The 13,898-nt window shown below is 37.3% G+C and overlaps 1 protein-coding gene across 1 annotated transcript in view; it reads right to left on the reverse strand.

The window, feature by feature from the left end:
* Positions 1 to 13,898, reverse strand: part of WDR7 (WD repeat domain 7) — a 374,300-nt gene that overhangs the window by 155,394 nt on the left and 205,008 nt on the right. Inside the window, exon 22 of the mRNA XM_060120872.1 lies at positions 8,390 to 8,611. Coding sequence (XP_059976855.1) covers positions 8,390 to 8,611 — 222 coding nt within the window. The remainder of the gene's footprint in view (positions 1 to 8,389; positions 8,612 to 13,898) is intronic.

The raw sequence follows: 13,898 nt of genomic DNA on the forward strand, positions 1-13,898 counted from the left end.
ATATAATATCATGGGCTTTGGGGGCAAACTGCATCTGGATTCATATCCTTTATAAGACAGATAACCTTAAGGAAGTTATCTAATTTTTAAGAGTATCAGTTCACTCATATATAAAATGTTGACAGTAATACCTACCTTATAAGATTCTTAGGAAGATTTTTAAAAGTCGTCTATACACATATAAATGTCCCAATACATAGCAGATGTATTTCCTTTCTTTATTCTTCTATACACGATTCTGGTAACGATAATAATAACTAACGTTCAACTAACACGTGTACGTCAGGCACTTTTCAAAGTGCTTTGCATACGCTAATTTACTTATCCTCACAATACTCACTCTGTGAGGTAAGTGATATTATTATTCCTACTTTTTAGTTAAAGAAACAGGCAAAAGCATTTAAGGCCACACAGCTACTGAGTAGTGATTCAAGATTCAAACCCAAGCAATCCAGAATAATGAAATTCCAATAAAAAGGCTGAACTACCTAAAGAATTAGTTCTGAGAGTAATATAAATGTCACTTATTCACTCTGATTAGTTCCCACTACCTCTTCCACTTCAAAATATAAAGAAGATTACAATTCGTGCATTAAGGTAGTTTAGTGACCAGAACTACCATAGAACACTCAATGTAAAATAACTGTGAAGGACTCTATATTCTACTGGGTTCCTCTATTCTGGCTACGCTACAGATGAAAATCACATATGAAGCTTTAAAAATAACACAGATGCCCAAACCCCACCCCTGACTTTCTGAATAGGAACTCCAGGGTGAGGCTCAAACACATGCATTTTTAAAACATTCTACACATGATGTTAGAGCATAGCCAGAATGAGGTGCGATGGCAACGCAAGTCAAGTGGCATGTGGACCAGGATGATTTTCAAAGGTAAAATTACATGCGAGAAGTGGCAGTAAAGAACAGGGGATGCTGAGTTAGGACAATGAGAAGAGAGAACGAGGTGGACAGTGGGGTAAGAAGCCAGGCAGGGAGGCAGGTCCCCTCGCAGGTGCCTGGAAGGCCAGGTTAGACACACAAGGGGAAGCAAATGGAAATGCAGACTTTATGGCCGCAGCGGCACCTCAGCAACACCATCTGATGGCTCTTGTGTGACCAGTGAAAAGATCCATTTTTTTTGGTCACTGCTTACCCTTGCAAATGCAACAATGCTTTCCTCATCATTGTTGCTGCTTTTTTTCATAACTTGCCACCACTGCTAGTTTTGTTATTAATTGCAATTCAGTGACTTGGTCCCAATCCTGCTGAATAAAACACCTGAGATTTGGCTTAACTTTCTCACCTTAAAATGTAGGAAATAAATTCATTATTACATCAACTTCAACCAATATTAATACAGTCATTAAATAAAACATGAATGGTTAGAAAGTACACAAAGTAAATGGGGGATCATTTTCACGACAGTAGACCACAACAAAGTGAAATCAAGCATAGCACCAGAATAATGTAAAACTCTAAATACAGGTTTCACAGAATTTAAACATTGCTGAGACAACATCTAATTGAGGCTTCCATTTGGTGGTATTCCAACTGAACTAACCAAGAGGAACATAACTCTATCTTGTTTCAAAAAATCATAATAACAAAGAAGCCATTTATTCCAACAAACTCTTGGGGTTCTTAACTGTTTTTATTTTACTGACTGTCTCTTGAGAATTGAATGGAATCTGGAACATTTTTCCAGAACAGAAATGCAAGTGCACAAAAACATAGTATTTTCCAGGTAACATCAGTGACACCATGCACCTTGGTCAGCTGAAGAACCCTGGCGTTGTAGAATTCCTAAAGACCCACTGCAGGGAAAAATTCATTTTCTTTCTCGTTCTAAATATTTCACAACATAGACGCAAACCATTTCATAAGTATGGAGATGTGGATTTTGTACATGTTTATCCCTCTGTGGCACCAGCAGGTCCCTAAACAAATGACTCAACAGCGCTCCTATTTCCAGGTGAGCTGCTGCTTGCCGACATGCCCCTCTTTTGTGCAGCACCACTTCTGAACCACACTTGTTTGTAACACAAGACAACTGTGTGAAATGGTGAACATACACTGATTTAGATTTGGAAGACAAGTGTTCAAGTCCAGGCCTGACACTTTTTATCAGTATGATGTTAAAACGTTTGACCTATGCCTTCAATTTACTGTCTGCAAGAAGAAAGTTTAATTCAACTTCATCAATGTTCAGTGAGTACTGAGCAAAGCTTCAGTGCCCTCATCGGATAAATGGTAATAGTGTTTAATTGATATGTTTTGAAGATTAAATAAGATAATACATGTAAAGAGCATAGCAAAATGCCTGGCACAGAGTAAACGCTCAGGAATCAGCTATTATTAATGTGCCTCATGTTGGATAAAATATCTGTCTTGCAGGGTAACAAGAGATACATATGGACTTGGAATAGACAGTGTGTTAAATAAATGGTGTACCTCTCTCCACGTCTGTGGACATAAGGGGGAGCTGGGACACACAGGAATGAGTAACATGCTGAGCAGAAGCCTGGAGAGGCTGCCCATCTCCTCCCCTCCACGATGGAAGCCATCACTCCCCAAGCTCATGCTGCTGTTCATGGCTGGAAAGACTCAGCTGATTCCTTCTGTGGGATTTGCCCCAGGATGAAAAGAGCTGCCTCACCCAAGATCACACCCCTTCCTCAGGGCACCGCAGACCCAAGGACTGAATGACATGAGACTTAAAGGCTGAGGCCTTAGACTCAATTCAGGACAAGTCCAAAGTCTATCCCAGCTCCAGAGTTCCCAAGGTCACTGAAGCTTTCTAGGCAATTGAAATGCAATTCAACGTCTCCCTCTGCCCAACCCTGCCTCTTTCACTCCCTCAAGGTACTGATCCCAAGGATACTCCCACACACAAGTCTGTCTCAGAGTTGGCTGCCTAGGGAAGTGAGTTACGGCACTTGCCCAAAGTCAGAAAGCTAATGAGAGATCAAAATGTGACCTACTACAGATGCGCCAGCATCATTCCACAATTATAAAATGAGCAGAAGAGACCAAATGAAAGAATGAACCAAAAGACCTAGAAGGTAACATTATAAATAATTCCCTAAGATATTCTAACAATGCCTCATTTGTGGATTGGAGTAAAAATTAAGGAAGGTCCCTACTGAAGTTGAGTTGATGAGACACAAGAAAGCATCCAGCCCTACATGGAGAGGAAACTGGGAAGATGAAGAAGGGAAATTTCCTGGGATGTTTTCCATTTCACTTCAGAAGCAGAGACTAATTGGACCGAAAGGGGCTTTAAAGACAGAACGGTTCCTGCTCTTTCTTTTATACAAGAGGAAACTGCAACCCAGAGGGTCGCTTTGCTTCCCAAGAGTACAAGGTCACAGAGTAGCCTGGTCCAGGCCTCTTAATCTCCAGAGTCCTTCAGCTTTGTCTTCAGTATGTGATTTTGACACTTTATGTCAAATGTAACACCCACAAAAGATTCATATATATTCCAACATAAGTATAAAATGTATTATAAACTATGTATGACTTTTGAATTAGGCATCAGTGTCTCTCCCTGCCCTCCCCATCAATGTGGATAATTGGAATTTGACTACATTATGAGTTTTCACAGAATGGCTTTACGAGGAAGGCTAGAACTCCAGCAATTAAACTTCAAAAAATATTGTATCTTAATGGCCTTATCTCAGAATGAGGATAATAATTATTATCTCATTCAATAGGATGCCATAAAGACTAAATGTTTAATGGTAGCAATACATTCTAAATGCCACATAAACAAATACCATAGCGATACATACAGTAACTTCTGCCAGGTTAACATTATAGCAGGTTAATATTACACAGAACTCATTGAAAAGAGCCCAAGTAACACACAGAACATGTAGACATCTGACTGTTTCCAATCAAGAGAGCAAGATGTGGGACTTCCCTGGTGGTCCAGTGGTTGGGACTCCTTGCTCCCAATGCAGGGGGCATGGGTTCAATCCCTGGTCGGGGAACTAAGATCCCATATGCCCCATGGCACAGCCAAAAAATTTTAAAAATAAAATAAAATAAACCATCTATAGATTTCAAATAATCAAAAAACTTTTTTAAAAAGAGAGCAAGATTTAAACTGATAAACATAAATTTAATCAAGACATCCCAATTCTTAAAAATCCCTGTGGTATGCAAATCTACCACCAAGGAATCTAAGACCTTTGAGGGAAAAAAAGGGCAATGGGATGGAAGTTAAAAGAAACTCTCAGGGGCTTCCCTGGTGGCACAGTGGGTGAGAGTCTGCCTGCCGATGCAGGGGACACGGGTTCGTGCCCCGGTCTGGGAAGATCCCACATGCCACGGAGCGGCTGGGCCCGTGAGCCACGGCCGCTGAGCCTGCGCGTCCGAAGTCTGTGCTCCGCAACGGGAGAGGCCACAACAGTGAGAGGCCCGCGTACCGCAAAAAAACAAAACAAACAAACAAAAAGAAACTCAGGAGATCTTGAAAATACTTTAAAATTATTAAAATAAAATAGGGCAACCATAATAAGAGGAAAATAACACGGACATTTTATACATTTTGAACTTGTTCCAATAGGTACTATATCATTCGTTTTTATATACGATTTCTGCTTGCTAAGAAACCTCTCAGAATCTGTCTTTTGTTACAATGAATTATAAATATTATTTGCTAAGAAACATTACCTTCTGCCCTATCTACATCTACATTCTTTATCCAAAGTGCTCAAAGAACAAACTTGATTCCAAAAGGCTTCACTATTTTAAATGTTTGGGTAAATTTTATTTCCCTTGCCTGGGAAAGTTGAGGTAGCCCCAGGCAAAAGTCCCTCCATAGCGCAGCTCAGCCCAGGGTTTCCATCATGTCAGAAATAGGCTTTGGGACCCCTTTACTGTAGTTCAGCTCCCTGAATTTTAATAAACCAGAGAGCAGTACTAAGACCCTTTGGTTCTTTTATCAATTCCTAGGGCTTCTTTGAAAAATCTCTATTTCTACTGTGCTATAGCTTTTTAAAAATTGCCTCTTTTCAACTAACCCATTTCCTCTTTTTCTAGTTACAGCAGTAACAATTTGCAGATGAAACTATAAGTCAAAAGAAAAGACCTACAGTAGCAAATTCATGAATATCAGAATTTTATATAAAGATAAACTGTGGTTAGAAAACAGACGATAACAGTATTAGTCTAGATAACTAAGATAATGTGGTGTAAACTAATCTGCCTAGCAACCAACCAATGGCTTGGATGAAAATCAGTCAGCGATTCATTAATTTATGATGTTCCTACATTTATATACAGATACTAAGATAATAAGCTATATGAAAATTCCAGAGAAACAACATTTATGTTTACTTTCCTTGCAGGAAAATATAAAATACAAATGAATGCTGTTGAAATATTATATAAAACATGTTGGACTAAATCAGTAGCCTTCAAAATAAGTAATCCCTTCAAAAGGGAGCATCTTAAAACTTTTCAAGGAACACACAGTTTTGTAAGCACACGTAGTTTTAAGGCACAGTTAGTTTAAAGGAATTGATTTTGGGATGCTAAATATGCAAATTAACACCTTCACTAAAACTGTGAGGGTAGAAATTTTCTCTCTTCAAGGAAAATAATCAAGGATGTAAGATTTCTGACATTTAAAGGAAAGTCTGTCATGCAGTTTTTTTAATGGATGATTATGGATATCAAACAGTTATGCTGAATATTCTACTGAATATATTTAAAAGAACAATAGTTTTATTTTTAAATGTCAATATTCACAATATCCTCAAAATTATATCTTTTGCAAATGTTTAAACTTACTATTAAAAAGTTTTAGCTGTCACACTATGGAGAACAGTATGAAGGTTCCTTAAAAAACTAAAAATGGAACTACCATACGACCCAGCAATCCCACTACTGGGCATATACCCGAGAAAACCATAATTTGAAAAGAGTCATGTACTACAATGTTCACTGCAGCTCTGTTTACAATAGCCAGGACATGGAAGCAACCTAAGTGTCCATCGACAGATGAATGGATAAAGATGTATCACATATATACAATGGAATATTACTCAGCCATAAAAAGAAATGAAATTGAGTTATTTGTAGTGAGGTGGATGGACCTAGAGTCTGTCATACAGAGTGAAGTAAGTCAGAAAGAGAAAAACAAATACCGTATGCTAACACATATGTATAGAATCTAAAAAAAAAAAAAAAAAAAAAAGGTTCTGACGAACCTAGGGGCAGGACAGGAATAAAGACACAGACATAGAGAATGGACTTGAGGACATGGAGAGGGGCAAGGGTAAGCTGGGACAAAGTGAGAGAGTGGCATGGACATATATACACTACCAAATGTAAAACAGATAGCTAGTGGGAAGTAGCTGCATAGCACAGGGAGATCAGCTCAGTGCTTTGTGACCACCTAGAGGGGTGGGATAAGGAGGGTGGGAGGGAGACGCAAGAGGGAGGAGATATGGGGGTATATGTATACATATAGCTGATTCACTTTGTTATAAAACAGAAACTAACACACCATTGTAAAGCAATTATACTCCAATAAAGATGTTAAAAAAACAAAAACGTTTTAGCTGTCAATATAAAAATGTGCAAGGGATTAACATTTCTTGATACTCATTAGAGAGATGGTGAGCAAAAAAGTTTGAAAGCCACTGGACTAAATCATGTCAAGGTTTCACTAACCTCTAGTATTCTAATGTCAAGATTCTAAATAAGGCTCTCTCTATATAAGTCCTAGGCTATCTGGAGTGACACAGAAAGGTTGGGCCCATTAAAGAGCCCTTGGTAGAGAAGGTGAGATTTGAGCAGGGTTTTATGAATGGAAAACAGGGAACCTGAAGAACCTGGGAAAAGATGAAGAGGCCTCTGCAGGAGAGGGGAAGTGGATGTGCCCGGGGGGAAAATGGGAAGAGTGTGGGTTTTCAGGTCTCAAGAAGCTTGAGTTCAAATTCAGGTTTTACTACATTTTGGCTGAGCTACTTTGAAGAAATCTTCATTTCTATTTTGATGATCAAACGAAGAGACAGAAAATAAATTTTTATATTATAAACTAACAGCACATGTTAGTCATTAAACCCTTTTCCGCAGAAACCATTGAGCAGTAGCAGTTTACACAACGGTCAAAAGCATGAGCTCTAGAACCAACAGCGTGTGTTAAGAGAAAAACTGCCATTTCCTGGAGGAAGGATCTCAGCCAGGTTAACGAAACCTTATGTGTAAAATGGATATAATTGAGGAACAGCCCACTTGATAGGGTTATTGTGAGGATTAAGTGAGTTAGTGCATGTAAAGAGCTTAAAATCATGCTCAAAAGAATTATGTGGTTGCTTTATTATTGTTGGTGGTGGTATTCCTATTATTACTCCCTGATTCTCAATGTCAAACAGAGGTCAAGAGATTACCAACCACTAATACGTATTTGTTGGATTAAGAATCTAAAAAGGGGTTGGGGTCTGGTGGGGAGGGAGGATAGGCAGGCCGCTAAGTCTGTAGGAGGGCTTTAATAATAAAGCCGCCAAAATGGCTCCCTGGTTTCTCCGGAAAAGTATGTGACAATGATCTGGTGAACTTCTCTGCTGTCATAACTAACAAAGTAGCCTATATCTTTTCCCCTTGCTTAAAAGCCAAAACCCCAAAAGAACACACTGCAATTTACGCTACAAAGAATATCTTGATATAATCGGTAGGATTATATTTGTTAGTTAAGATGGCACATTTGTTAGAAATGATTCTGCAATATGGTAGGTACAGTCTGTCCTTACCTAAGGGAGTTCTGACACTAAAGGACCAAAAGACCTCATTATAAAATACCCTTACCTATTATTAACACACCAACCACAGAACCAAAAGTAGCAATATGACACAAACCCTTTGAGCTCTGAATGTAATTTTTTAGTCATTATTGGAATAATTTTATTGGAATACTTTTTAAATTACAAAAGTAATTCGTAGTTCCTCATTCACATTCTTTAAAATACATATATATATATTTATACACACACACACACACACACTTTTTAAAAAATAAAAAATTGGTTCTCCACCCCTGACTTTTCAAATCACATTCAGGACAAGATGCATAGTTTTTCAGAAATTATTTTAGAAGTTAGAAGTTTTGGCTAAAGTCTTGATCAAAATGTGGAAACACAAAGCTCAGAAATGTGTTATTTTAAGAAAAGCATTTAAAAGACCATGTTTTAACTTTTAAAAAGAAGTCCCAGAACTATAACTACAGGGTAATGTGCCAAATAGATTGTGCTGCTTTCCAATGTCATTTAAGCATTCTATCTGAGCTAAAACTCAGGATATGTTCAATATTCTGAGATTTTGTTAACAGGTAATATGTACTGAGAAGCAACAGATCGGCATTAGGAATTTTTAACTTACAAGTATGTCTGGCCAGTGAGTAGTTGGATCCACCACTAGTCAAACCAAATCCCTCAGGAATTTGACTAGAGCTTCGAGGTCTGGTCAGCAGTTTAGGAGGTTCAATTTCTGCACCAAATTCAGCTCCTATTACTCCTAGTAAAACAATAGCAGTAGCTTGCTTTCGTCTTTCCTCATAAGATGTGGAAATTTTTTTCATTTGTGGGACACTTGATAAGCAACCTGAAAACCAAAACATAAGAATAGAAATTAAAAGACTATCAATACATATGATAAGAAACACATTCCAGATTGGTCACTCAGGAATGAACAGGCTTTTCAACAAATGGCACTGGGACAACTGGTTTTCCATGTGCAAAAGAATGAAATTGGATTTCTACCTCTCACCATGTAAGAAAATCAACTCAAAATGGATTACAGTCCTAAATATAAGAGCTAAAACTAAATAACTTACAGAAAAAAAAAGAGATGTATATTTTTTCATGATCTTGGGTTACACAATGATTTCTTAGATATTATAGCAAAAGCATGAGTAATTAAAAATTTTTTTTAAATTGAACTTCAGTATTAAAAACTTTTGAGCTTCAAATGACATAATTAGGAAAGTAAAAAGAACATACAGACTGAGAGAAAATATTGCAAATTATATATCTAATAAGGGATTGTATCCAGAATACTTAAGGACCTCTTCTTACAACTCAATATTTAGAAAATCCAACTTTTAAAATGAGCAACCAATTTAAATAGATATTTCTCCAAAGATATATGAATGGCCAATATGCATATTAAAGCTGCTCAACATCATTGGTCCTTAGAAAAATGGAAATCGAAACCACAGTGAGATACCACTTCACATCTACTAGAATGGATGCAATTAAAAGGACCGACCATGACATGTATTACTAAGTCTGTACAGAAATTGAATCTCTCATGCATTGCTGGTGGCAATGTACAATGATACAACTATTAATACTTTGGAAAATAGTTTGGCAGTTAGAGTTATAACATATGGCCCAGCAATCCCACTCCTAGGTATCTACCCAAGAGGAGTGAAAACAAACATACACATAAAGACTTGTACATGAATGTCCATAGCAGCATTATTCATAAGAGCCAAAAAGTAGAAACAACTCAAAAGTCCATCAGCTGATAAACGTCTAAACAAAATGTGCTACACCCATCCAATAAAATATTATTCAGCGATAAAAAGGTTCTTTTTTTCCTTTTGTCATTCTATACTACTGCAAGTAAGGCAGGGAATGACAAAAGGGTAAGCTAAATAGGTACTGAAACAAGAGGCCTTTGTACAGCAAGCTGAAGACTTCTAACTTTAGGCTAATGGAAAGCCACTGAACAATTCTGTATAAACTGGTTACTTGAGATTTATTGTCAGAAAGCTTATGATAGCAGTAGTATGGGAGGGGGACTGTGAGGTAAAGCAAGACTGGTGTCAAGTAGAAGCAAAAGACGGCTCATGCAATGGTCAAGTGGAAAACAGTGAGCACCAGTGGTGGCAGAATTCACGATTCATTCCATCAGCTACTCAGTCATTCAGCATATAAGGACCAAAGATGGAGTGTGTGCATGGCATTATGCAAATATGAACTAATGAATTGATACGGGATGAATTAAGATGAATTAATAGGGATAAGAAAAGCAAAGTCCCTGTCCTCATTGAATTTAGAGGCAACTAAACAGGAATTAGAAATGTAAAGGTGAAAAATCAATGAGAACTTTATGGTCTAAGAGAACAGTACGTGTAAGAACCTAAAGCATAAAGAATTTGTTGATTTCTATTGCAAGAGTAGGCCATGGGGCTGGAATGCTACAAGCAAGAAGGGAATGGTAGAACGTGAGGCGACAGTCAGGAAAGGGGCAAATCATAGATGACTCTACTGGTCATATTCGCATTGTTCAATCCTTTGAACAACGGAATTTAGGGTTTTAGAAAAACACTCTGAGCGTGTACGAAGAATGCTGGAAATGAGATGAGCAATAAACAGGGTATTGTAGAAATGAAAGTGAGAGATTCAGGTTGGTTTGGTGTTGGGATGTTAAATAGGAGATGCAGAGAAGTGGACGGCTTCCGGATCCTGGTGAGGTCTGGGTAGTTGATAGAAACACTACAGAAAGATATTTGGTGTCATGCTCTGAATCCTTTAAAAAATCCTCATTAACTAAAACAAAAGTAAAACAAAATTTTTAAAACCCTTGCAAGAGAGGTAAGTCTGGCCCTTCCAGAAGCCAAATTAAAAAAAAAAAAATACCTAGAGCACAAGGCTTCTTAGTATACTTAAATTCCATTTATTTAGCTGTGCTGAGAGACAGAATAGGATGTGGGCAAGAAGACCCAGCTGAATCTAAGAAATGGAAATGGAAAGATATTACAAAGATGTGAAGAGTTGGAAAGGAATCATTGAGTAAAAAAGTGGCATTAAAGCTCTTAAGGAAAAATGGGCGATTAGTTATCTAGGAAGCTGAGGTGGTAACGTCAAAGAGTAGTTACTGTTTATTTGGATTCCAAGAAAATTTTGGTGCGATTGAGAACGAAAAAGATTTGCTCTTGTTGTTGCTATAGTTTCTTAGCTTCTGCATGTCACATTTTATTGTTTAAAAAAAAAAGTTAGTTTAGGAAAATTGCCATTAGTTTTAAAGCATGTATAGAAAGACAAAATCTGAAATGAGACAACAGAAAATAGATCCATCTTTAAAAATATTCTAATTCTTTCATGTAAAATTTTAGCTATTATTTTCCTAATTTGCTTTATTGTGTTTGGTGTATTTCAAATCACATGCAGACAACTTTATAATAATGTTCCCCCAATGTTATAAAATTATTTTATAACTTCCAAAGTCATATTTCATGAATTAACATTTCTTGTAAAAAGCTTCAATTAAAATGTTTAAGAATATTTCAGTTACATAAGACAAATCTTCCAATCTGATACCATAGTATGCATTTCTGTCTCTTCATGGATATTTTTTCTAACTTTTTAAAGACAAACAGGAAATGTTAGTAAAAGTATTAGCATGTACACGTGAGTACAGATTCAAAGTATGACACTGATCTGTGATAGTTTATAGTAACCAAAGGGGGAAAACACCCTAAAAGCTTAACCATACTAAAAAGGAAGAAAAATCAATAATCACTGCCTCTGTGTTTAGAAGGATGAAAATAGACCCTAATTCTAGACAAAGTGATATTTAACAGTTTGATAATCTATACCTCAGCACATGCATTTAAAACCAACTTTATTTCTGTCAGGAACAGACACAAGGAGTAAGAGCTCTGGGCGACTACATCTAGATTCCTGTAGTGCATATTTTATTCTTTACATAGTCTTCTTGAAACAGGAAGCCAACCAAGCTCCCCTCCCCCCTTGTCTCAGCAAGAGCATGCTCCATAACAATAGTTCAAAGGAAAGCTCTATTCTGCAGTTGCACTGATTGTTCTGTCAGCTGACCTCTGCAGAGGGGAATTGCTAACCGCTGCCTTGCTCCTTAGCTGACAAATGAATGATCGCAGCTCCATCTATTTTCACTATGGCTGCCTCTAGCCCAGGTGCTCAGACAGAGAGCCCGGTGTGACATCTTAGATCAAGATGAATTGGCACAAACTCCTGATCCAAGATTGTTTTATACCATTTAATTTAGTTTCTTCCCCTGCTTGGATGAGCACAGCTCTGGTTATGGATTTCTATTCTAATGTACTGAAGCAGGCCCTGAAAGAAGCCAATGAAGCAGCTGCTGGAGCAAGGGACTGCAGGGATACTGATCAATAGGCAAGGCATTGACCCCAGCCGGTCAGCCTCTGCAACAGCCATGCTCGAAGGGGGAGGGGGCACGGAGCACACATGGGCTGCTTCCAGTAGGAAATTAAACAACAGGGGCATTTGGAGAGCTCCACCTCCACCCTGGTCCCCCTCCTCCTCTATGTTCCTTTTGTTTAATTACCTCAATCTTGTCCTAACTCCCACTTCCTGGGAAGGAATTAAGACTTTAGGGAAGTTTTAATAATGTCCTTTAAAACTGCCATTTGTAAATTTTATTCTTAAGCTAATAGAAAGAATCATAACAGGTGCCCTCTGCTAAGTGGCCAAAATATGAAATCTTAATTAGCTGTCAAGTACATCTCTTGGTGTAACTTAAAGTTTGGCATGTGCACAAGCTCATAAGAACACTGTCCAACTGGCTATGAACACTACTGATGCTGAAATTCTATGGTATGTAATTTTTATCAGTGCTCAGGGCTGAAAAGATGATAGCTCTTTGTTAACATGGAAAGAAGTAAGAACAAGAAAAGGATCCCCTAAAAGAGACACTGACTGATTAGTAAATGTATAAGGTGACAGATGCCCATCCCTGCTACTATTCTAACAACAACACAGCAATTTCTGATTCTTTGTTTTTTTTCAAATTTGGAAACATTTAAAATTATTGGCTTCGCCTGTGTTTTCTCCTAAATAATACAAGATATACACAATTAGCTGCAATGTTTTCCTACAAATAAACTGACAACCAAATAGGAGATTCTGAGATATTAAAAATAAGATAATTCTGCAAAAGTAGATCTTTCTACAGTTTCATTCATCTCATGAAAATTTGGTGTTTTTTCACAGAGACATGCCTCCATTTAATCATGCTAAAGGGTGACACGGAGATCCATTTTCCTGACAGGACGGTTGATCACCCTATCACAGTAAGAAAATTAATACCTTCAACTAGCCCTGTGTGGAAAACAGAAGCTACCTGCAATGGTAAAGGACATAAATGTTCTAAATTTGAAGTTGCAGACAGAATACTTGTTCTGTGTGAAAATAATGTTTCCTCATTATTGGGTTACTTTAAACAAAATATGAGCCTTTGATTTTATTAAAACAACCATTTATTCATACAGTGTTCCTCAAAAGTACATAATTGTCTTTAGATTTAGCATAAATGACCCTAGCTTTCCAGGAGCAGGAGTAAATCCTTTACTTACAGCTTAACTAGAACACAGGTAAAATGTTTGAGAAGTTTAAGCTATTTAAAGGGCTGCGAGATATTGATTACTTCATTTAAAAAGCAGTCAGAGAGTGCAACCAAGAGGTCAAGATAAATTTAACAGTTTGAAGCACTTTACTAAATAACTCTAAAGATCATGTTAATTGGCTTTGTGCAGTTCCAGGGTAAAATTAATTTTATCCTAGCTTACAATAAAAGGATTAAAAGACATATTAGGTTCTTCAGTTTTAACTGGAATAGGAATCAATGGATTTGAATTAAGGCTAAGGGCGGTTTTATGAGAGATGGCCTACCAGCAGATACTTTATATCTGCTATTAGCCATATATTGATGGAGCTCTGTTATTGTATTAGGTATTAAAACCTTAGAGAAGAATATTCCACAAATTACTACTCTGAGAATATACTTTAAGAATTGGGTGATTTGACCTGGAAATATTGCTGTCAAAAGTTTGATTCTTTGTTTAGGATTCAGTATCAGAATGCTTTTTATAGCTGACTTATCT

The sequence above is a fragment of the Lagenorhynchus albirostris genome, chromosome 14 (assembly GCF_949774975.1).
Source record: "Lagenorhynchus albirostris chromosome 14, mLagAlb1.1, whole genome shotgun sequence".
Lineage (NCBI taxonomy): Eukaryota > Metazoa > Chordata > Mammalia > Artiodactyla > Delphinidae > Lagenorhynchus > Lagenorhynchus albirostris.